Below are 25,000 nucleotides of genomic sequence, written 5' to 3' on the forward strand. Positions count from 1 at the left end.
GTACAAGCACATCTCTGTCACCTCCCATAGCTGCCCTGCATAAGACCAGGACCTGTACAAGCACATCTCTGTCACCTCCCATAGCTGCCCCTCTTAAGACCAGGAGACGTCTAAATGTGCAGGGCAGGTTGCTACTCCCGCTTTCTATGGTGCAAATTCTCGTTTGGTTATATATAGGTTAGTGATTGACAGAACGACTAGGTGCACTTGGCTTTGTTAAGTCAAGGTATATATGCTTAGTAAACATTTTCATTTATTTTCCCCTCTGTCCTGTGATAGATTATGTGTGAGTAACATCTCCCATGGATCTTTTCCCAGGGCCCAGGAGTTCAAAACTCTTTATCTCAATCAGATACGATCAGATTTTGAAATCCCATAATTTGTGATCAAGGGTCAGATAACTAAATCTTATCCTGGTATTTCAAAGCAATTCAGGATAGGGTCACCTTGATCCAGATTCAGACTTTTCAAGATGACCAGATCCTGATTATCAGTGCTTTATCAGGCCTACCTGTGGATTTTTCTCCAAGCTAATGAGAGACTCAGTGGCCGTGCAATGAGAGATGCCATTGTCAATAACTACTTTTGAAGATGATCACATATGATGGACTAGTGCCTATTATTTGTAGAAAATGGCTTGATGATTCAAAATGTAATTTATAATTTATGTAATATTTGTGATGATAAACGTATAATTTGGTTGAATGTACTGTTCTGAGTGGTAGGCTAGAGGCCACTGTAAATGTAAAAGAAAAAGGTACATAAACATTTTGCAAACATTGAGTCTACAATGTATTATTTTAATTTACTATCATCTTTTTATATTGAAATGTATTTTGAAATGAATTGTATATTTTGTCGGGTAATCCATTAAATCTGCCCTTCTACTGGAATCAAGTTAATCCAGATTTTTTTTGTGCATGGCTGTAAACCAGTACCATAGATAGCGTTTGTCGGGTTGTCACTCCCTCCTCCCCTTACTCCAGTCAATGTTGACCTGCATTTCTCTGTTGGCACCACAAGAGGCAGTAGTTCCAGCACACCAAAATAAAGGACACCAAAATCAACCCTCCATGGCACAAGTAGAGTAGCGGTGAAAGTATTGGACTCCCACCCGGGAGATCAGGGTTCAAGACCAGATGGGGATGATTTTATGGGACTATACCCCAAACCTCCACACCTTCGTCCTTTTACTCCAACCTTTTCCCAGATAGTACACAGATATCGGTCCTCCATCGGAATCAGAGCGACAATCCGCTGGACTGTTTCTACTGGGGGGTGTCTAAAGGGGCACCGTTGCTAAACAGCTGGAGAATTTCTTCTGGCTAGTCGGTAGCGGTCTCCAAGCGGAATTCCACTCGCATTAGCACGTTCTGATGCCCTGCCCTGTCGCGTTTCTGATGGTAAAACTCATGTGGACCTCTGTTGAGATACCGTCAGGATTCCACTTGCATGGCACGCCCTCCCCTGTCCCTTTTCCCATGGTGGAATTCAGTTGGCATACCGTCAAAATTCTGCTTGCAACAGTCACCGGAGGGTAGTCTTGAACAAACTAGTCACTGACGACCAGCTCAACACGACGCCCCGGACAGGTCAGGTAAATTCTGGTTCAAAATGTAAAGCTGTATACAAACATAACGTAACGTTAGCCTAGCCACCAGCTACTGTGTTGTAGCTCTTTAGCTGTAAGTCTTGTATTAGAGATGGATAACAGTGTGAGGGATAATTATATTTGAACAAGGTGATGAAAGTGTACTGGTTCAATCCCTTAATGGTGAGATTCTACCACAATGTTTTATCATTGCTTAGAAATGCCCAGTAGATAAGTGTTAGCCCTATGTTGCTAGTTATATTAGCATTATCCCTATGTTGCTAGCTATGGCTTCGGTAGGGATTTTGATAGCTTCTTCATACTATTATCATGTAATCTCTGGTTATAGTCTATTGGTAGATAAGAGTAACTGTACTTTGTTTGATTTTATGTTTATTACGTTCTGTTTTACAAGTATGATTTAATCCACGTTCTTGTTAGTTGGCTACATATGTGTATTATCGGTGATAGATGCATTTACCGTTTTCGGCCACAGGAGGGCAGCAACAGGCTTAGATAGACTGTGTTCCTTGTTCAGTTTCAGCAATTCAATGAGTATTTGAGTTAGGCTATTTAGTTATTTGTGTAAGTATTTCTGTTAGTTATATATTATATTTCTTTATTATTTCAGAGACCACACACTGTCTGTTTATGTAAGTGAAGAGAATTGAAAGGTCAAATAATGCTTAAGGTTTTAAAAAGTAGCCTAGTAATAGTGGGTGCATTAAGTAGCTGAGCGCTCAGTCAGCGATCAGTGATCAGAATTCACTTAACGGGTTGCTCAATTACACTCTAACTGAGCTGCTCAGGGCACAAGTGAGCAGTTTTGAACTATGATCTGTTTGAGCCAAACACCACGTCATAATCATCATCACTGAACAAAAAAATTAAATAAAGATGGATGCCAAAAGGATGCTGGTACGCTTGTTGGATGGCAAAATAAATGCATATATCTAAGTATAGGCCTAACTTTAAGATAAAATAAAATTAGCTTTAATAATCCCCAGGGATGGGTAAATTTGGGAATAACTGTTTTAATAAAAATGATTGTGTCTGGTGATACCGTGGGAGGTCCCAAGACTGTGGGAGTATGGGGGCATTACATTACAGTCACTTAGCTGACGCTTTTATCCATAGGAATTTACAATAATTGCATTGTACGTAGGAAAAGTCAGTGCACTCACCATAACTCACAAGTGCATCTCATTTCTAAACAAGTCTTTAACAAGTCTAAACTTTAATAGCATAATCTAGTGCTTTCACAGACCACATATATTGTCCAATGTGCATCAAATTTGGCATAGATGATCTTTGAATCAAGCTTCAACATGATCACATCAAGTAGGCCTATCTACCCTGCTGGAGCTGGACTGCTTGGCCCCCTCATCCCTGCATCAACACACTAATCAAATGTAACCGAACATTGGCTTTGCGCCCTCTAGTGGGTTCACAAATATACATTCAAATGATGTCATGCCAGGGTTTTTCATCACTCCGCTGAATCATCCTGGGCAATCATGATTCAATGACCCGTGTGAGTTTGTTATTATTTTAGTTTGCATTGCAAGCATGTTCTGTTCGACACCACATTGTGTTATAAACATTTTCTAGAAAACTGACCCCAGAAAAAGAACAAAGCTTCCCAAATCGACACACTACCATAAAGTAACGTTGGGACATGAATATATATCTTAGTTTCCAGTAAAAAAGAGGTGGGCGTGTGTCTAGTTCATCCAAGGTGTGTGTTATGGTGTATTTTGTCTGCATGCAAAAAAAAGCTTCCGAATGATCGTATTGTCGCAAACTGCCTGACTGTCGTGAAACACGCCGCCCCAGCGAAGATGGCGGCTGAGCTGCACCCGCGCAGCGGAAAGCTGATCGGCCTGTCCAATTCCAACCGAACCGCTCAGCGCAACCAGCCTGTTCAGGAGTTTAACCACGGCTTGGTGCTCAGCAGGGAGCCGTTGAAGGACCGGGATGTCTTCACCGTCCGTATCGACAAGAAGGTAAACAGGACCCTCATCGTGAGGACGGAGGCAGGGGGTGGCAGGAATGCGGGGAGAGAGTGCCGCGGGACGGGGGCTGTTGTCCGCAGTGCTGCCCGGGAGACAGTGCTGATTCCTGGGCATGCGTGTCTTGACAAGCAGGGGTGTCGGTGACTGACAGGCGATGCAAGATGGGGACAGGACACACTGAGCACATTTTGGGGGGCTATACATTGTCATGTACATTGCCAGCTAAACAGTATGGGAATGGTAACTCGTAACTGCAGCAGTGTTTGGTTGACAGTCCGTGGCGCTAGCTAGCTAACGTTAGCAACAAGCTAGCTAGCTATAGCTTTCTCGCCTGTCACAAGGCTAACCAGTTAGCTTTTTGAGTTTCTAGCATCTGGCTTCTGGAGACTAGCATCGTGCTAGCTAGCTAGCTAACTCCCTCGGCTACGTTGAGCTATCTGTTTTCCTGTGTTGTTGTGCCCTTGCATAGGCTCCGCCAGACCCCCTATTTGACCCGTAGTGTGGAGATCTCATCTGTCAGTTGGCTCGCTAGCTGAATCAAAGGAATAGGGAGGGAAACGAATTTGAACAACTGGGTAAGGGCACAGTTAAACTGAGTAACATGAGTCAGCACATGTGTTGAGATCTTGACCTCAACAATCCGTCATTCTGTGCCTTGCATCCAAGCTGGTGACGTTATGTCAGTGTATGACAGCCAGGAGATCTAAGCTTATTGGCTACCAATTCCCTTTGCTTCCACCAAGCAAGGGTGACATGTAGGCCTAATGTAGCTTGCCAAGTATGTATTTGTGTGATAGTTGAGGTATATTTTGATTGACAGCGGCACTCAAAAGCTCGAGTCAGTGGGTTTAAAAAGGCAGGTACTGTCTTATAGGGTAAAGTCCTTATGCCTGGTGGTCAATGCAGGCAGCTTGAGGTCAAAGTTGTCCCTAGCTAGCCTAATCTTATTGGACAAAGTAATCTTACCCTAAAATCATTGGTTAACCCTGAGGGGATGGGATATCCTGACTGAATCCGACGGCTAGGACGTAGCATTGATTTATTGTCAAGTCTTGCTTTCCACATTACTTTTTGAGTTCTATTTCATCGAATGCGTGAACAGCTATGTCTGCGTACATGGTACATACTCCATCCATCATATCTCTGCCAAGCCAGTACCTAGTTTGCCATCTATCTGATCATAACAACAACAGAACAGATAGCTGGTCTGTTGCTGCGGCCACCAACTTACTACCTCTAGCAGTCTGCAGTGCCAGGTCGGCCTGCGTTGTCAACAATATGCCAGCCCTCACACCCGTGGGTGTCTGGCAGAGGGCTCAGATCTCTCAGAATGCCCCATGCATGTGCCAGCTTACGCGGCCGCCTCTCTGAACGACTGCCAGTGTGCACAGCTCGCCTAGTGTGTGCAGGCAAAGCTCACAGAGCCAGCCTTGAAATCCCTACGTATGCCTGCCTATCCACAAGCCCTCCCGTAGAGAGAGAGAGAGAGAGAGAGCGGCCGGATCACGTTACCGCTCCTTCTCTCCCCGTGGAGCTCAACGGCCTGATATGGCCCCTCTCAAGCTTGGTATCGTCAGCCCAGTATCATCCCACACGTCGAAGCTATAATGGTTCTCCATCTATAATAATTGCATGCCGTGAATCGATACTTGCCACACACACACACACACACACACACACAGAGAGAGAGAGAGTGGAGCGCAATGCATTTGGCAGCGGCTGGCAGCAGCAGCGCTGTGTTGTTGACGTTGAGCGAATTCGGTGGAGGTCCCTGAGAGAGATCTGTCTGTCAAAGCGGAAAAAGCAGCACCAGAACCAAAACAAAAGGTTGTTTCTCGGAGCGCTAGCAGGTGGAGCAGTGATGGACAACAGTGCCCTGCTGATGGATGAGAGCAGGCCTGCTAGTTTTATGGGGTGAGACGGACAGTCAGTCAGTATGTAACAGCATTTTACAGCTTTGATATGTGTGAACCGCCAATCTCAAGGCCTCTGTCTTTGCACTGTATGTGGGAGAGGGAGAGAGAGAGGGTGTGTGTGTGTGGGGGGGGGCAAAGACCTACCGTACAGTATAGCAGTCCTTTGGCATTTGCGCAGATCTTAGACAATGTCTTGAGTATTAGCTAGGCTAGTGCAAGTTACGTAGAAGAGGGCAAGATACTGTACAAACAATGCAGATTGTCACACGCAACTGATCACATTAGCATGCATTAGGCTGAGTGTAGTGTGTGTTGCTATTTGGCCTCCTGTCATTCCACATGGCTGGCCAGCCTGTCACTCTCAGATCACTAACCCAGATCCCCAGGCTGCTGTAACATTGCCTTGGATAGAACCGTGACCTGGTCTAGACCTCTGCTTTAAAACCCAGTCACACATACAAGCTTTCCCATTCAATTCTATGGAATTGACCTTTTAGGGGGCATTTATGAATGTGATTTCACAGGAAATCTGCACAGCCAATTTCCCATGTCAAGACCTAGTATAATTCCCTGGAATCTGTCGGGATGGCTGTGTTGGGAACACAAACCGTTACATTACCGTGTAGGTCAGTCTGGCAAAAGATACAAAACACTAGGGATATCAGGCGCCACTGGAAGTTCCGAAATTCACCCAAAGGAAAAATTATATTTTGATAATTTTAACATGAGCAAAGTAGTTCAGGCTGTCTTCAACCAAAGAAAATCTTGGTCGACTGACATAGCCTGCATCATTTTTTTCCGACCAAAGGTTTTGGGCACCTTTTTTTCCCTCTGAAGCCTATTTCCAAAATAGGCTGATTATTCAGTAACTAACTTTGTTATTCAGCATAAATTATGTCATGGTATTTTATTATAATATATTAATTTAGTATTTTTATGTAGGCCTACAGGCCCAGTAGGGCTGTTCCACTCTGATCTATAGTTTGCCTATACCCTGGAAACAGGGGTGAAAATTAACTTTTTTGCTCACGGTGAGTCACCTGCCAAGGGGACTGTAGATGAAAAAATCTACCGGCCAAGTATATCTTTTTTTCAGATAGCCTTCTGAAATCTAGTCGCCAATTGGAAATGTTACCTGCATTTGGCCGGTGGCAGGTGTTCATTTTCAGCCCTGCCTGGAAATGAAGCCTTTTCAGGCCTATCCATCCAAATTATGATTTATTGGATGCACTGCCATTACATAATTTAATGTTATAATCATTTTTATTGTGGACCTAGTAGGTAATAATCTTTTTTTTTTTTTTTTAACACGTACTGTATGATGTAGCCCACCCAATCATGGCATATGCACTTAACATTTCTCCGCATTGCAGAATGTAGCCTATTAAGGTCTTGATCTTATAAAAAGCAACAAAAGCAGCATGCGATTAAAACAAATATTTTCAACTTGTAAGAATAATGCTAGCCTACAGATGTTTTCTTCGACTGACTTGGTTCATCTGAGCTTCTGTCAGGTTGGCTGTTAAAATAAATGGCCCCTGCAGTAATAAAAATTATGTCTTAATATAAACCATATACTGTAATTTAGGAAACATGTAGTCTATTTTATTAGTGTTATATTTTTTGTAACAATAAGCTTTTGATTGCTTGGTAGGGCTGCACGATTATGACAAAAAATAATAATTGCGATTCTTTGCTTCAAAATGGTAATTGCGATTAATAATTGTGATTCATATTTAATATATAATATTCATATATAATAACCAAAATGCTCCCAAATCATGGACGGTGATCCCTTTCTTGCTACTAACTCACTCGTTTTCGCTCATTTTTTCACTACTCACGGCTGCAGGTACTCTTGTGACACTTGTCTTGACCTACTGCTATCTGTCTTCTCAGTGAAATTGTGGGAACGCATGTGATTAGTCAGAGAGCATAAGCGCCTGTGATTCGTCCGTGTAGTCCTAGCACACTCAATTCAAAGCAAAATTATTAATCACATTAATTGCGGCCTTTTGCGATTAGTTAATCGTGGAGGTCATAATCTCGATTTCGATTAATTCACGATTAATTGTGCAGCCCTATTGCTTGGCCTACATCACTGCTTGGCCTAGGTCCCTTGCGCATTCTATCTCGGGATTGGCATGTTTGTAAAGGCCTCTGCCTTAGAACCAGTACCGTGACCTGGGCTAGACCTCTGCCTTAGAACCAGTACCGTGACCTGGGCTAGACCTCTGCCTTAGAACCAGTACCGTGACCTGGACTAGGCCTCTGCGTTTGATAGAACCAGTACCATGACTTGGGCTAGACCTCTGCCTTAGATAGAACCAGTACCGTGACCTGGGCTAGACCTCTGCCTTAGATAGAACCAGTACCGTGACCTGGGCTAGACCTCTGCCTTAGATAGAACCAGTACCATGACCTGGGCTAGACCTCTGCCTTAGATAGAACCAGTACCATGACCTGGGCTAGACCTCTGCCTTAGATAGAACCAGTACCATGACCTGGGCTAGACCTCTGCCTTAGATAGAACCAGTACCATGACCTGGGCTAGACCTCTGCCTTAGATAGAACCAGTACCGTGACCTGGGCTAGACGGATGCATACAAGCAGAAGCAGGGCTGAGGACAGGGGGGAGACCCAGAGACACGTCCTGTAGCTCAGCTCAGCCAGACACCGTGAGGGACTGGAGACAGTGTGCAGTGAGGGACTGGAGACAGTGTGCAGTGAGGGGCTGGAGACAGTGTGCAGTGAGAGACTGGAGACAGTGTGCAGTGAGGGGCTGGAGACAGTGTGCAGTGAGGGACTGGAGACAGCTGCAGTGAGGGACTGGAGACAGTGTGCAGTGAGGGACTGGAGACAGTGTGCAGTGAGAGACTGGAGACAGTGTGCAGTGAGGGGCTGGAGACAGTGTGCAGTGAGAGACTGGAGACAGTGTGCAGTGAGGGACTGGAGACAGCTGCAGTGAGGGACTGGAGACAGTGTGCAGTGAGGGACTGGAGACAGTGTGCAGTGAGGGACTGGAGACAGTGTGCAGTGAGGGGCTGGAGACAGTGTGCAGTGAGGGACTGGAGACAGTGTGCAGTGAGAGACTGGAGACAGTGTGCAGTGAGGGGCTGGAGACAGTGTGCAGTGAGAGACTGGAGACAGTGTGCAGTGAGGGACTGGAGACAGCTGCAGTGAGGGACTGGAGACAGTGTGCAGTGAGGGACTGGAGACAGTGTGCAGTGAGGGACTGGAGACAGTGTGCAGTGAGGGGCTGGAGACAGTGTGCAGTGAGGGACTGGAGACAGTGTGCAGTGAGAGACTGGAGACAGTGTGCAGTGAGAGACTGGAGACAGTGTGCAGTGAGGGGCTGGAGACAGTGTGCAGTGAGAGACTGGAGACAGTGTGCAGTGAGAGACTGGAGACAGTGTGCAGTGAGAGACTGGAGACAGTGTGCAGTGAGGGGCTGGAGACAGTGTGCAGTGAGAGACTGGAGACAGTGTGCAGTGAGGGACTGGAGACAGTGTGCAGTGAGAGACTGGAGACAGTGTGCAGTGAGAGACTGGAGACGGTGTGCAGTGAGGGGCTGGAGACGGTGTGCAGTGAGAGACTGGAGACAGTGTGCAGTGAGGGACTGGAGACGGCTGCAGTGAGGGACTGGAGACAGTGTGCAGTGAGGGACTGGAGACAGTGTGCAGTGAGGGGCTGGAGACAGTGTAAAGTGAGAGACTGGAGACAGTGTGCAGTGAGAGACTGGAGACAGTGTGCAGTGAGAGACTGGAGACAGTGTGCAGTGAGAGACTGGAGACAGTGTGCAGTGAGGGACTGGAGACAGTGTGCAGTGAGAGACTGGAGACAGTGTGCAGTGAGGGACTGGAGACAGTGTGCAGTGAGAGACTGGAGACAGTGTGCAGTGAGGGACTGGAGACAGTGTGCAGTGAGAGACTGGAGACAGCTGCAGTGAGAGACTGGAGACGGCAGTGTGCAGTGAAAGCGCTTTCCTCCATCGATAGAGAACGAAAACAAGAGAGGAGAGTGTTTGTTTTTAAACAGATATCCATTAGTCGTCACCATGGTTCCACCATCATACTTCCTGGGGTCCATAAAAGACAAGCCAGTCAAACAAGATGGAGCTGGTGAAAGGCTTGGTTCTGTAATGGGAAAGAGAGATGGAGACAGTTGAGGTGAAAAGCTGGTGTTATGTTGGGAAAGTGGGTGAGACGAGCTGCTAATGGACAGGAATGGTAAAGTCTCTCCTCGCCGAAGGTTTTTCTACAGCCGGGGATGTTGGGTAATGACGGAGGCCTGTGAAGGACAGCCTGTTGTGCCCTCTCAGTCGTGAAAACTGATAGCCGACTCGCATGACCATCGACATCACGCGAGACGACAGAGGGCTTTTTGTGACACTGTTGGGTCACAAGATCTGGCGGTGGCCTTCCTCCAATCCACCCCCTGTGTGTCACAGAAACGGGGCTAGTGACGGACGGACACACAACTAGAGGAGAGAGACAGACTAGAGGAGAGAGACAGACTAGAGGAGAGAGACAGACTAGAGGAGAGAGACAGACTAGAGGAGAGAGACAGACTAGAGGAGAGAGACAGACTAGAGGAGAGAGACAGACTAGAGGAGAGAGACAGACTAGAGAGAGACAGACTAGAGAGAGACAGACTAGAGGAGAGAGACAGACTAGAGGAGAGAGACAGACTAGAGGAGAGAGACAGACTAGAGGAGAGAGACAGACTAGAGGAGAGAGACAGACTAGAGGAGAGAGACAGACTAGAGGAGAGAGACAGACTAGAGGAGAGAGACAGACTAGAGGAGAGAGACAGACTAGAGGAGAGAGACAGACTAGAGGAGAGAGACAGACTAGAGGAGAGAGACAGACTAGCACGCAGGCCTAGCTTCAGCCTCACTGGGTTGTTCTCAGATCCGAAGGGACATTTCCATATTTCTAGTAGGGCCCCGGAACCCTCCGCCAAGTCCAAGCCACTCTAGGTTTAGTTTACAATCCTATATTTACTCATTTGGACCCAGGGGTGAAAATTAACTTTTTGGCTCACGGTGAGTCACCTGCCAAGGGGACTGTAGATGAAAAAAATCTATCGGCCAAGTATTTTTTTTTTTTTTTCAGATAGCCTTCTGAAATCTAGTCACCAATTGGAAATTTTACCTGCATTTGGCCGGTGGCAGGTGTTCATTTTCAGCCCTGCTTGGACCCCAGGTTCATTTTTCTACTATGTTCTTTCTTCTATGTATTTAAGATTTGATCCCATTTTCACCCAATTAGCTTAGACTGCTGCACCTCGGCGCGGACCCCACGACCCCAGGTTAATTTTTAACCCGGCTCTCCCTTTGAACCCGCTCACCTGCTCCTGTGTGTATTCCAGTATTTGAAAGTAGCTGAAATCCTTTAATTCTGAATGGAATGGGCTCGCCTCTGGCTAAATTGTCTCCCTAAGTATAACAGGAGCAAAGCACACCCAGAGGGGGTTCACCATGGAATGTAGGCAACTGTCATTCTTATTATTTATAGGTCAAGTGTGTAAATGAAAGTGAAGCGAATGTGAAAGTGCGTCTGTCGGGGTGAACGAACGAAAACGCTGCCCCGCCTTAAATCACCAGGCTTTATTCCTAAAATCCGCGTCAGGGAATCTCTCTCCTCAACGTGCGGATTAGGAGGATTTAACCCGGATTAAACTGAAACTGTAACGTCCCCCCCCCCCTCTCACAGGTGAACTCGTGGAGCGGTTCCATCGAGATCGGCGTGACGGCGCTGGACCCGGACGCCCTCGACTTCCCCAGCAGCGCCACGGGCCTGAAGGGCGGCTCCTGGATCGTGTCGGGCTGCTCGGTGCTGCGCGACGGCCGCTCGGTGCTGGAGGAGTACGGCCGCGACCTGGACCAGCTGGCTGAGGGCGACCGCGTCGGCATCCAGCGGAGCGCGCGCGGCGAGCTGCACCTGTGGGTGAACGGCGTGGACTGCGGCGCCGCCGCCGGCGGCCTCCCTGCGCGCCTGTGGGCCGTGGTCGACCTGTACGGGAAGTGCACCCAGGTGACGGTGGTGAGCTGCGAGCCTCCGCCGCGCTCCTCCTCGGCCGAGCGCCGCCCGGAGACGACGACGACGATGACGACGGAGCGGGACGGAGCGGAGCGTCGCCATGGCGACGGGGAGGAGGAGGAGGAGGAGGAGGAGATCGAGAGGGAGGAGGCGGCAGGCCTCCGAGAGGACGTGGCGGGGATAGCGGCGGCGGCGGCAAACGCGGCGGTGACGAACGGGACGTCGGAGGAAGGTAGGGGAGAGGTCGGCCGGTCGTGTCCTGTACTCGTCTCCTCTCCTCGTCTCCTTTCCTTCGCCCTCCATGAAATATGAAACAAGGGGAGAGTGAGACGCTGGATTTCTGCCAAGGTTTTATGCTCAACGTCTCAGCATTGGTACATCAGAGGAGAGAGAGGAGATGGAGGAGAAGAGGGGGGGGCAGTGGTCTCTTAATGGTTTCTCTGTCCTCTCCCCCTCAGGGACTGAGCTTCCTCACAGTCACAGCAGACCAGACAAGTTCCCCCACAACCTGGAGCCTGACACGGGTAAGAACCACCCCAACCACAACCACCCCAACCCCAGCACCCCCTACCTCTACCAGCCCCACACCCCCTACCCCAACCCCTACCACCCCCAACCACAACCCTAACCCCACCAATCCCAACCCCAACTCCAACCAACCCAAGCCCAACCCAGGTAAGAGAACCACCCCCAACCCCTACAGCTACAACAATGATGGACTCACTGCAACATGACCATGATCTCTCTCTCTCTCTTTCTCTCTCTCTCTCCCTCACCCCTTCTCTCTCTCTCTCTCTCTCCTTTTCTCTCTCCCTCTCTCTCTCAGTCCTGACAGAGCACCAGCTCTTCGACGTGTTCAACAACGCCATCGTGTCCCTCTACCGCCCCGAGGACGAGGGCGGAGGGGGGGATGGAGGGGGCGGAGGAGGGAGCTCGGACTCATCCTCCAGGGGCGACAGGGGGAGCAGCAGCGGAGGAGGAGGAGGGGGCGTGGCCAACAGCGACAGCGGCGTGGGGACCGGGACGGGAGTGGGGGGAGGGGGAGGGGGGAGCGCCAGCAGCAGCCCGGCGGGGAGCGGAGGAGGGGGGCAGAGCCCGGGCGCCTGGGCGGGGATGACCACCAACGACGCCCTGCTGTTCCACGAGAAGTGTGGCACGCTGATCAAGCTGAGCAACAACAACAAGACGGCGGAGCGGCGCCGGCCGCTGGACGAGTTCAACAACGGCGTCGTCATGACGAACCGGCCGCTCCGGCACAACGAAATGTTCGAGGTGCGGAGGGGGGGGGGGGGCAATCAGGCACTGCGATATTAATTCGACGGCGATATAAAAAAAGGGTTGTGGCGCCTAATGTCGAATCTGATTTGTCTGAGTTTCGGCGCCGTTCGCCGCTGATGCGCACGCAGCGTCGTTGCTCACGAGCAGATCTGAAACCTGCCGTAGCTCTTGATTGCCGCGGCTGTCATCTCTGTGATGAATGCAGCCCTTGACCCGGGGGGGTCGAGCACAGGAACACTTATTCTCCCCTGTCAGAGTTGGGAAATTAATCCGCTTATCTCCACATGGCCGGGGTGAGGGTTGGGGTGAGATGAGGTCATGAATATTCATGTCCTAACGCTGGAGGTTGAGGAACTCATTTCCATATGGTCCGACGGGATTCGACTGCCAAATAGCTGTGTTCAGATGATGTAATGTTACGTTATTTTTAATTGTAATGCGCCCCATCATCCAATTTTTACATCAGCCCTGGGCGCAGCCCGGGGGAAAATAAGGAGGGGGGCGGGCAACTATAACAACAGACCTAAGACATGTAAACCACTCACACACAATAACAACAAACCAGCTCAAGAATTACTTGCAGCAAACAAGTGGGTTTTAAGTTTGGCCCTAAAAATCTCTAGAGTGGCGGCAAACTTGATGTTAAAGGGCAATGCTCGTTTTTGACAACCTGGACCTTATTTACGACATATTATAAGAAGTTTGACTCACCGAGATCACTTTGGTGTAGTTCGGAGGCCGGTAGAAGAAATTTAAAATCCAGCGCGAGCCAGTATATCCATGTAATGATGGCGATCGGGGCACCGAGAATGCAGTTTCTAAAAATCTATTTTCGGCCGCTAAACGGTTGTTTTCATCAATCAGATTGAATGAATCGACAGTTGAGATTCCTCAACGCGAGCCATTGTTGTGGTTTTCAAATACGGGGTCTTTAGCCTCAGTAATATGATCTTTACACGCCTTTCCCCACTTGCTCCAGCACGCATGCGCACAGGCCAGCGCGCAGACTGGCTATTCTCCGGCTCACATTCTCTGCGCTACGATCGTTGTTGGTGCCGAGAATATTGTCGTCGTCATTCGTCAGCAACAATCCGATCGTAGCGCAGAGAAGGGAAAAGGCGTGTAAAGATCATATTACAGAGGCTAAAGACCCCGTATTTGAAAACCACAACAATGGCTCGCGTTGAGGAATCTCAACTGTCGATTCATCCAATCTGATTGATGAAAACAACCGTTTAGCGGCCGAAAATGGATTTTGAGAAACTGCATTCTCGGTGCCCCGATCACCGTCATTACATGGATATACTGGCTCGCGCTGGATTTTAAATTTCTTCTACAGGCCTCCGAACTACACAAAAGTGATCTCGGTGAGTCATACTTCTTATAATATGTCGTAAATAAGGTCCAGGTTGTCAAAAACGAGCATTGCCCTTTAAGAGGGAGCTTATTCCACAGTTTCGGCCCCATCACTGCAAATGCACGGGATGAGATGAGGGATGATGGGATGAGAGATGATGGGATGAGAGTCAGTGTCAGTATGTGTGTGTGAGTCTGTGTGTGTGTCTGTGTCCATATTATGGGATGAGAATCAGTGCATGTGTGTGTGTGCGTTTGTGTGTCCATACTATGGGAAGAAGGTGTGTGTGTGTGTGTGTGTGTGTGTGTGTGTGTGTGTGTGTGTGTGTGTGTGTGTGTGTGTGTGTGTGCGCGCGCGCGCGCGCGCGCGTGTGCGTGTTTGTGTGTGTGCATATTATGGGACGAGAGTCAGTGCTGGTGTGTGTGTTTTCAGATCCGCATAGACAAGCTGGTGGACAAGTGGTCTGGCTCCATAGAGATCGGCGTGACGACGCACAACCCTAACAACCTGGACTACCCTGCTACCATGACCAATCTACGCTCAGGTAAACACACACACCCACATACGCACACACACACACACACACACACATACACACACACCAAAATAAGATACTGTAGCCATAACATGGCCCAGGACTGAACCCATCAGCAGTTAGTCACATAGCAGATCGTGTTACGTGACTTCACACAGTATCTCGCTTGTTTTCATGTTAGGAACAGGCCTATCAGCATCATGCGTTTCCCTCGTTCAATCAGGTACAATCATGATGAGTGGGTGTGGGATCCTGACCAATGGGAAAGGCACCCGGAGGGAGTACTGTGAATTCAGCCTTGACGAACTGCAGGTCTGTACGCGCGCGCGCGCGCACACACACACACACACACACACACACACACACACACACACACACACACACACACACACACACACACACACACACACACACACACACACACACTCACTCTCACTCTCACTCTCACTCTCACTCTCACTCTCTCTCTCTCTCTCTCTAACACACACTCACTAACACATGCACACATACACACACACACACTTACTCTCACTCTCACTCTCTCTCTCTCTCTCTCTCTCTCTCTCTCTCTCTAACACACACTCACTAACACACGCACACATACACACACACATACTCACGTGCGGGCGTGAGAGTGCCTTCTAACCTCGACCTAACGCCAACCTGCTGTCACATTCTCTTTCTGTCCCTCACTTTCTGCCTTTATATCTGTCACCCTCTCATATGTCTCTCTCTCTCTCTCTCTCTCCTGTTCTGTCCATCTCAGGAGGGAGATCACATAGGGCTGATGCGTAAGGCCAGCGGAGCGCTCCACTTCTACATCAACGGCATCGACCAAGGTTAGAGACGCGCCCCGGCCGCCGTCCATCAGAGTAACGGGGCGTTCCGTGGAGCGGAGGGATGGAGAGGTGGACAGGGGATGACGGAGGGATGGAGAGGTGGACAGGGGATGACGGAGGGATGGAGAGGTGGACAGGGGATGATGGAGGGATGGGGGTTTAGGAGGCATCAGTCCAGCTCATTCATCAACTGCCTGACAGGAAGGGGAGACAGGCAGCAGTGCAGTGACATCATCTTTACTGGCGGTACAGGAGTGCTTGGCTGACCTGCTCAAATGCAGCACTTTAGCATTATAGCTGAATCATGATGTCATTTTTTAGTCTTTTGCAATTGTGAGCGTATATATATGGTTGACTCCCCCCATGTCCTATGGTAAATGTTATTATATCGTCTAAGAATGACCTCCCTCTGACCCCTCTCTCCCTGCCCCCAGGCGTCGCGGCCGCCCAGACCCCCGGCGTGGTCTACGGCGTGGTCGACCTCTACGGCATGGCGGTCAAGGTCACCATCGTGCACAACCACAACCACAGCGACCGCCTGCGCCGCAACAACGCCATCATGCGGGCGCTGTCGCCCGACGTGGGCCGCCCCCGGCCCTCCCTCTCGCTGACCCCTGACCCCGACGTCCACGACCGCCTCCTCTTCCACCCCAACTGTGGCCAGAAGGCCGCCGTCATCAGTGAGGGCAGGACCGCCCTCCGCCCGCAGTGAGTCCCCGCCCTCCTGCTCCATATAAGGCCCTAGCATTGTCAGGCCCCGCCCACCTGCTCCATATAAGGCCCTAGCATTGTCAGGCTTGCTCCTCCAATTTTCATTAACCTTTATTTTGCCAGGTTGATTAAAATGTATTTTCCAAGAGCGACCTGGCCAAGAATGGCAGCAGTACAAACGGTTTCATACACACTCACATTAAAAACAATAGATCAGCTCAAAAGTGCCTTACAGTAAAAATGCAGGGAAGCCATGTAATCCTTTTTCAATTAAAACAGTCACAAGTATCAATGGAGTTCTATAGATTTCACCATGCTTTTAAATTAATTCAGAGTGACTAGATCCTGGCGTTTAAGTTCATTTAAACACCAGGATCTAGTCACTCTGAATATATTTCGGATTCAGTTATCTCCATAAAATAGATAGATAAAAGGCCATGAAGATTTAAAACATAAAACAAAAAAATAAATCAACTCTTTTCAGTACTGAAACGATTTATATTTGTTTTTTCTGCGTGAGTCATCACTTCTGAAAGTTCCTGTTCATCACGCTGCATCTCCTCGAGGTCAAACAGAGAAACTATTTTTATGTGACGGATCGATTGAAACACGATCGCCGACTCAGCTTTCTGTGTGGATGACGCTGACCCCTGCGTGTTGTTTGGCTTTTCACCCGGGCAGCGCCACGGACGACTTCAACCACGGGGTGGTCCTCAGCAGCCGGCCCCTCCGCTCCAACGAGGTGTTCCAGGTGCGCATTGACAAAATGGTGGACAAGTGGGCGGGGTCCATCGAGATCGGCGTGACGACGCACAACCCCGCCTACCTGCAGCTGCCCTCAACGATGACCAACCTGCGTTCAGGTACCAGAACAAGAATTCACTTCCTTAAACAATAGTGCAATATATTCTCAGACACAGACATTTCTATTTCCAGCTGTTATCTGTTCATTCTTCACACTGAAGTTATAAGCAAACAACAAAGGGGATAATAGCCATATAGCAGGGTATGTGTGTGTGTGTTCTAAACCATATAATTACTAATTAAAGTGAGAGAAGCAGGGATCAGTAAATAATAATTTTAACTTACTTTTGAATACTTTTCATACAAGCACAAAACCAACAGTGATTTTCAGGCCGTAACAATAAAATTGAAACAGATTGTGATGCAGCCATTACAGCATTTTGTGCTGTCCTACTGTCCAGCATAACGGTTCTTAACGTCAGGGTACTCTCAAACCAGCACTGACGGGACTTACTAAAGATGTTTGTTTACTGGTTTAAATCCCCAGGAACCTGGTAAAGATGTTTGTTTACTCATTTGTTTACTGGTTGAAATCCCCAGGAACGTGGATGATGACTGGGAACGGTGTGATGCACAACGGAACCACCATCCTGGACGAGTACGGACACAACCTGGACAGACTCAAAGTCAGTAGGACTCCCTCTCTCTGTCTCTCTCCCTCTGTCCTTCCTCTATCCCTCTCTCTCTCCCTCTCCCTCTCTCTCCCTCTCTGTCCTTCCTCTCTACCTCTCTCTCTCCCTCTCTGTCCTTCCTCTCTCCCTCTCTCTCCCTCTCTGTCCTTCCTCTCTCCCTCTCTCTGCCCTTCCTCTCTCTCCCTCTCTCTCTCCCTCTCTCTCTCTCTGCCCTTCCTCTCTCTCCCTCTCTCTCTCCCCTCTCTCTCTCTGCCCTTCCTCTCTCTCCCTCTCTCTCTCTCTCCCTCTCTCCCTCTCTCTCTCTCTCTCTGTCTGTCCTTCCTCCCTCCCTCTCTCTCTCCTTTCCCCTTCTCTCTGTCCTGCTACTTGGTTTCCCATCATGTCACGTCAGACCTCTCATGCCCCCCCCCTCCTCCTCCTCCTCCTCCTCCTCCTCCCCCAGGCGGGTGACACGGTGGGCGTGGTCAGGAAGGAGGACGGGAGTCTCCACTTCTTTGTGAACGGCGTGGCGCAGGGCCCGGCGGCGTGGAACGTCCCCACTAGCGTCTACGCCGTGGTGGACCTCTACGGCCAGGCCGCCCAGGCCACCATCATGGACGACATGGGTGAGGGACGGGGGAGTAGGGGGGGAGGGAGGAGGAGAGGGAGGGAGGAGGGAGACAGGGAGGAGCATTGGAAGAGGAATAGAGAGAGAAACTGGGGGAGAGGAAGCTCTAGTATAAAGCTCTAGTTTACAGCTCTAGTATAAAGCTCTAGTATAAAGCTCTAGTATAAAGCTCTAGTATAAAGCTCTAGTATGAAGCTCTAGTATAAAGCTCTAGTATGAAGCTCTAGTATGAAGCTCTAGTATAAAGCTCTAGTATAAAGCTCTAGTATGAAGCTCTAGTATAAAACTCTAGTATAAAGCTCTAGTATGAAGCTCTAGTATGAAGCTCTAGTATGAAGCTCCAGTATAAAGCTCTAGTATAAAGCTCTAGTATGAAGCTCTAGTATGAAGCTCTAGTATAAAACTCTAGTATAAAGCTCTAGTATAAAGCTCTAGTATAAAGCTCTAGTATGAAGCTCTAGTATAAAGCTCTAGTATAAAACTCTAGTATAAAGCTCTAGTATGAAGCTCTAGTATAAAGCTCTAGTATGAAGCTCTAGTATAAAGCTCTAGTATAAAGCTCTAGTATGAAGCTCTAGTATAAAGCTCTAGTATAAAGCTCTAGTATGAAGCTCTAGTATAAAACTCTAGTATAAAGCTCTAGTATGAAGCTCTAGTATGAAGCTCTAGTATGAAGCTCCAGTATAAAGCTCTAGTATAAAGCTCTAGTATGAAGCTCTAGTATGAAGCTCTAGTATAAAACTCTAGTATAAAGCTCTAGTATAAAGCTCTAGTATGAAGCTCTAGTATAAAGCTCTAGTATGAAGCTCTAGTATAAAGCTCTAGTATAAAACTCTAGTATAAAGCTCTAGTATAAAGCTCTAGTATAAAGCTCTAGTATGAAGCTCTAGTATAAAGCTCTAGTATGAAGCTCTAGTATAAAGCTCTAGTATAAAGCTCTAGTATAAAACTCTAGTATAAAGCTCTAGTATAAAGCTCTAGTATAAAGCTCTAGTATAAAACTCTAGTATAAAGCTCTAGTATAAAACTCTAGTATAAAGCTCTAGTATAAAGCTCCAGTATAAAACTCTAGTATGAAGCTCTAGTATAAAACTCTAGTATAAAGCTCCAGTATAAAGCTCTAGTATAAAGCTCTAGTATGAAGCTCTAGTATAAAGCTCTAGTATGAAGCTCTAGTATAAAACTCTAGTATAAAGCTCCAGTATAAAGGCTTCTAGGATCTAGTGTGTAAACCCTCTGTTGGGGAGGTAGTGGTACTTGGATATTGTAAACAAGCTCTGCTCCAATAGCTATACTTAAGAAACCTCTGTCTCTCGCCTGTTCTCTCTCTCTCCTCCCCATCCTCTGCTCCTCTCTCTCTCCTCTCTCTTTCCTCCCTCCCTTTCTTTCTCTCCTCTCTCCTCCTTCCTCCCTCTCCTCTCCCCCCGCCCCCCAACCATAGCGGACCTCCCCCCCCTCCCGGAGGACTCCTCCGAGTGTCCCGTCACCATGTCGCCCGGCAGCCCCTGCTCCGTCTCCGGGGGCAACGCCGCCAACGACCTGCGCTTCCACCAGCTGCACGGCACCAATGCCGTCATCACCAACGGGGGGCGCACCGCCCTGCGCCAGAACTGCCGCAGCGAGTTCAATGACGCCATCGTCATCTCTAACAGGTCGGTCTGTCTGTCTGTCTGTCTGTCTGTGTGTGTGTGTGTGTGTGTGTGTGTGTTATTCACAATGCATGTTATATTTCAGTCATGAAGGAGTGTTTGTAAGTGTGTTAAGGTGTTTTTCTGGCATGGAGGATGTGTTGGGTCCGTGTCGGTGTGTTAAGGTGTGTTTCAGTCTTGAAGGATGCGTTGGGACTGTGTGAGAGCATGTGTTGAGTGTGTTGTGTGTTAAAGTGTGTTTCTGGGTTGGGCCTGTGTCAGAGTGTGTTAAAGGTATAGTTCAGAATTTTGGACATAGAGCCTCATTTACAACTTACCCACAATATTTTTGATTGATGGAGAACATTTTCAGCTGATTCCATGCTGTCTCTCGTTCCTGCACATGCTAATGCTAGTGCAATCAAACTGAATTGGCTAGCATTCAAAGAAAACTCACTTAAACACTCCACAGTGCACACAAATCGAATCAAATATGAGGACTGTCTGTCTGGGGCTCATTTGAGTTTTTATACCATCATTTTTGAAGTCCAGCTATCGTTGAACCCATATGTTTGTTCAGACCTATATGGCTCTCCCTGTAAATAGGGAGGCGGAGTGATCCGTAACTAGCCGGCACTATTGTCCTCACAACAACAAGGAACAGAAGAGTGGATTGTTCTCTTAATATCAAGTTGCAATGGCCACGTTCAAAAGAGATGTCTGACTTTGATGAATTTAGTTTATCTGGCGATCCTTACTTGTTTGGATTGTTTATAAGTGAGTTTTCTTTGAATACTAGCCAATTCGGTTCGATTGCGCTAGCATTAGCGTGCCGCTAACAAGAGACGGCATGGAATCAGCTGAAAATGGTCTCCATCAATCAACGGCATTATGGGCAAGTCGTAAATGAGGCTCTATGTCCAAAAGACACAACTATCCCTTTAAGGTGTGTTTCTATCATGAAGCATGGGTTGGGCTTGTGTGTGTTGGGTGTTGAGGTGTGAGTCAGAGTGTGTTAAGCGTATTAAGGCCTGTTTGGTGCCCAGGTGTCTGCGTGATGGCGAGCTGTTTGAGATCGTCATCCAGAAGATGGTGGACCGCTGGTCGGGTTCTATAGAAGCAGGTAAGATAAAAGCAGGTAAGGTGTTTCCGTTTATCTACCCATTACACTCATAAGAACCTTACACACACACACACGCACACACACACACACACAGCTACACACCCAGGCCTCAGTGGGCTGACGCACTGTGCTCCTGTGTTCAGGCGTGACGGCCATCAGGCCAGAAGAACTGGAGTTCCCCAACACCATGACGGACATCGATTACGACACCTGGATGCTCAGGTAGGGAGGAGAGAGAGAGAGAGGTGTGCGTACATGTGTGTGTGTGTGTGTGCGTACGTGTGTGAAGGAGAGAGGGGGTGTGTGTTCCTACTGCCTGATATAGACTGTGTATATATACTGTGTCTACATTCTCCTGTGTATAACGTAGCGACACTCCTCACCCAACCCTCCTCCTCTCTCTTTCATCCCTCCATCACTCCTCTCCTCTCCATCCCTCCATGCTTTTCTCTCTGTATTCTACCCCCCCCCCCCCCCAGTGGTACAGCCATCATGCAGGATGGCAACACCATGCGTAACAACTACGGCTGTGACCTGGACTCTCTGACCACCGGCTCTCGTATCGGCATGATGCGCTCGGCCGCCGGCGACCTGCACTACTACATCAACGGCGTGGACCAGGGCGTGGCCTGCACTGGCCTGCCGCCAGGTAAAGGTGAATGGAACCAGTTTACGCACCCTATCACACCACTCACCACCCCATACAACACCCTATCACACCACTCACCACCCTATCACACCACTCACCACCCTATCACACCACTCACCACCCTATCACACCACTCACCACCCTATCACACCACTCACCACCCTCACCACCCTATCACACCACTCACCACCCCATACAACACCCTATCACACCACACACCACCCCATACAACACCCTATGACACCACTCACCACCCCATACAGCACCCTATCACACCACTCACCACCCCATACAGCACCCTATCACACCACTCACCACCCCATACAACACCCTATCACACCACTCACCACCCCATACAACACCCTATCACACCACTCACCACCCCATACAACACCCTATCACACCACTCATCACCCCATACACCACCCTATCACACCACTCACCACCCCATACAGCACCCTATCACACCACTCACCACCCCATACAACACCCTATCACACCACTCACCACCCCATACAGCACCCTATCACACCACTCACCACCCCATACAACACCCTATCACACCACTCACCACTAGGGATGTGCACGGTTAACCGATTTCTCGAGTACCCGAGTAGGCAATCTGCTAGTCGGAAAATAAATACTACTCGGTTAATCTAAAGGCTATACAATATGGCATGTTTGGCCGTGAAAGCGCGCATTTCTGAGCGCCTGTGCCCTTCTTCAATTGTTACCAAAGACGATAGAGCGTTGGCGGCTGCCTGGAGAAAAGCGCTGTACTGTATATGGAGTCTTTTTAAGAGCGCTCCGGCACAGGTCCATGCGCGTATAGCCTACTCGTTTTCCAGCCTATAAAGAAATATTGAATGAATAGGCCTGTTGTTCAATAAATCTATTTAGTTTTGCATGGACATTTCTCTAATGAAGGCTTGACGCCGAAACATCCATTATTGTCCAATAAATTGGAAATAGGCAGTGAGTGCCGCGGTGCTTTTTAGATAACGCTAAAAATTAATTCACTTGTTATCCGGCATCGGCAGTAAAGGCTTGGTTTAATACTTAATTTATATTAGTAAATTAGAGGTCTGGTTGCATATTGTAGGCTTAGAGTTTTCAGAGTAGCCTAACGATAGGCTTAATAGGCTATGAGCTGGGCAGTGCATCCAAATTAAAAGGCTGCGTTTTTCGATTCCGATAGCTTCATGAAAACCTGTGGGTTATTCAATCTGATAAGTAATGCATCCAACCACACATCAGCTTTTAAATATGTTTATTTGCAAGGGCATGGACGAGACATGAAAGCACCGCCACGGTAATAACGGCGGAAAAAAACGTTTTCCCCTCCGAGGGGGCCGGGGTTCAATGCGCTCTGTCTGGACGGTATCTTTTTTTGAGTAATCTTTTTTTTGAGTAATCGGTTACTCGAGTAGGATCAGGTTAGGTTACTCGGTTTTAAAATTAGTCGAAATTCCCATCCCTACTCACCACCCCATACAACACCCTATCACACCACTCACCACCCCATACAGCACCCTATCACACCACCCCATACAACACCCTATCACACCACTCACCACCCCATACAACACCCTATCACACCACTCACCACCCCATACAACACCCTATCACACCACTCACCACCCCATACAACACCCTATCACACCACTCACCACCCCATACAGCACCCTATCACACCACTCACCACCCCATACAACACCCTATCACACCACTCACCACCCCATACACCACCCTATCACACCACCCCATACAACACCCTATCACACCACTCACCACCCCATACAGCACCCTATCACACCACCCCATACAACACCCTATCACACCACTCACCACCCCATACAACACCCTATCACACCACTCACCACCCCATACAACACCCTATCACACCACTCACCACCCCATACAACACCCTATCACACCACTCACCACCCCATACAACACCCTATCACACCACTCACCACCCCATACAACACCCTATCACACCACTCACCACCCCATACAACACCCTATCACACCACTCACCACCCCATACAACACCCTATCACACCACACACCACCCCATACAGCACCCTATCACACCACTCACCACCCCATACAACACCCTATCACACCACTCACCACCCCATACAACACCCTATCACACCACCCCATACAACACCCTATCACACCACTCACCACCCCATACAACACCCTATCACACCAGTCAGCACCCTGTCAATAGTTCAGCTTTTTCATTTTATTTTTCATATCGTTTTAACATTTGGTTTTAAATTTCAGTTTAGTTGGTGAACCTGGTAAACCCCTCTTCCCTCTCTCTCTCTCTCTCTCTCTCTCAGAGGTGTATGCGGTGATCGACCTGTACGGTCAGTGTGTCCAGGTGTCCATCACCAGCTCCTCAGGGCCTCTGGACAACAGCCTCTGCACCAGCAACATCACAGAGAAGAGCTTCCCCATCCACTCCCCAGGTAGAGGACTCTACCTACATACCTGGCTGCCTGTCTGTCTGCCTGTCTGTCTGCCTACATACCTGGCTGCCTGCCTGTATCTGTCTGCCTGCCTTCTTGACTGCCTGCCTGCTTGTCTGTCTGTGTGTCTGTCTGTCTGTCTGTCTAGACTATACTTGGGGGAGTTCAGTGTACCTGGTTGTGTCTGTGTCATGGCTGAATGTGTCTGTCTTTGACTGCCTCCATCTTTCTATCTGTGTGGGAATAAAGGCGCAATGAAATCAGCCGATGCAATGAAACCAGTCCTAAATCTACCCCCCCCTCGATGTGTGTGTGTCTCTCTCTCTGTCTGTCTGTCCACCTCTCCCTCTCTGCCCCCCCCCCCCCCCTTCCTCCTCCTCAGTGGCAGGTGTGGCCCATCGTTTCCACAGTAAGCATGGGAAGAACGTGGTCCTGCTGGGGGAGGGGCTCCAGGCAGTCAGGGTCGGGGGCTACGCCCACGGCATCGTCTTCAGCGCCAAGGAGCTCCGGACAGACGAGCTCTTCGAGGTGAGGGTTAGGGTGAGGGTTAGGACCAACGAGCTCTTCGAGGTGAGGGAGGGACAGACAGACAGACAGACAGACAGTTGCAGTGAAACGTTTTGTTGCAGTGAAAAGTACACGACACACAATAAGACGTCTCTTTCCAGATGAGCTCGAAATAACCAGGTTTGTCTGTCTGTCTGTCTCTCTCTCCCTCTCTCTCTGTCTCTCTCTCTGTCTCTCTCTCCCTCTCTCTCTTTCTCTCTGTCTCTCTCTCTGTCCCCCCC

General features: G+C 48.7%; 2 protein-coding genes across 3 annotated transcripts in view; both read left to right on the forward strand.

Annotated features, from left to right (window-relative positions):
- The window catches only part of shbg (sex hormone-binding globulin), a 5,408-nt gene extending 4,515 nt beyond the window's left edge, over positions 1–893 (forward strand). The window contains exon 8 of the mRNA XM_084452323.1: positions 1–893. This exon is cut by the window's left edge and continues 94 nt beyond it. Within this exon, the coding sequence (XP_084308449.1) occupies positions 1–43 (43 nt within the window). The 3' untranslated portion in view covers positions 44–893.
- A 2,515-nt stretch (positions 894–3,408) lies between these two features.
- neurl4 (neuralized E3 ubiquitin protein ligase 4) overlaps positions 3,409–25,000 on the forward strand; it is a 35,370-nt gene continuing 13,778 nt past the window's right edge. Inside the window, exons 1-17 of one of the 2 annotated variants that reach the window (XM_084452321.1) lie at positions 3,409–3,597; positions 11,240–11,798; positions 12,025–12,090; positions 12,393–12,838; positions 14,634–14,745; positions 14,960–15,048; positions 15,503–15,575; positions 16,010–16,283; positions 16,968–17,149; positions 17,631–17,716; positions 18,165–18,327; positions 19,771–19,981; positions 21,004–21,095; positions 21,224–21,302; positions 21,560–21,735; positions 24,084–24,212; positions 24,595–24,740. In XM_084452321.1, the coding sequence (XP_084308447.1) occupies positions 3,433–3,597; positions 11,240–11,798; positions 12,025–12,090; positions 12,393–12,838; positions 14,634–14,745; positions 14,960–15,048; positions 15,503–15,575; positions 16,010–16,283; positions 16,968–17,149; positions 17,631–17,716; positions 18,165–18,327; positions 19,771–19,981; positions 21,004–21,095; positions 21,224–21,302; positions 21,560–21,735; positions 24,084–24,212; positions 24,595–24,740 (3,048 nt within the window). In that variant the 5' untranslated portion in view covers positions 3,409–3,432. Of the gene's footprint in view, positions 3,598–11,239; positions 11,799–11,826; positions 11,915–12,024; positions 12,091–12,392; positions 12,839–14,633; positions 14,746–14,959; positions 15,049–15,502; positions 15,576–16,009; positions 16,284–16,967; positions 17,150–17,630; positions 17,717–18,164; positions 18,328–19,770; positions 19,982–21,003; positions 21,096–21,223; positions 21,303–21,559; positions 21,736–24,083; positions 24,213–24,594; positions 24,741–25,000 lie in introns of those variants that run through there. The other variant, XM_084452322.1, reaches the window with a different exon arrangement.

The sequence above is a fragment of the Borostomias antarcticus genome (assembly GCF_949987555.1).
Source record: "Borostomias antarcticus genome assembly, chromosome: 17".
In the NCBI taxonomy this organism is placed as follows: Eukaryota; Metazoa; Chordata; class Actinopteri; order Stomiiformes; family Stomiidae; genus Borostomias; species Borostomias antarcticus.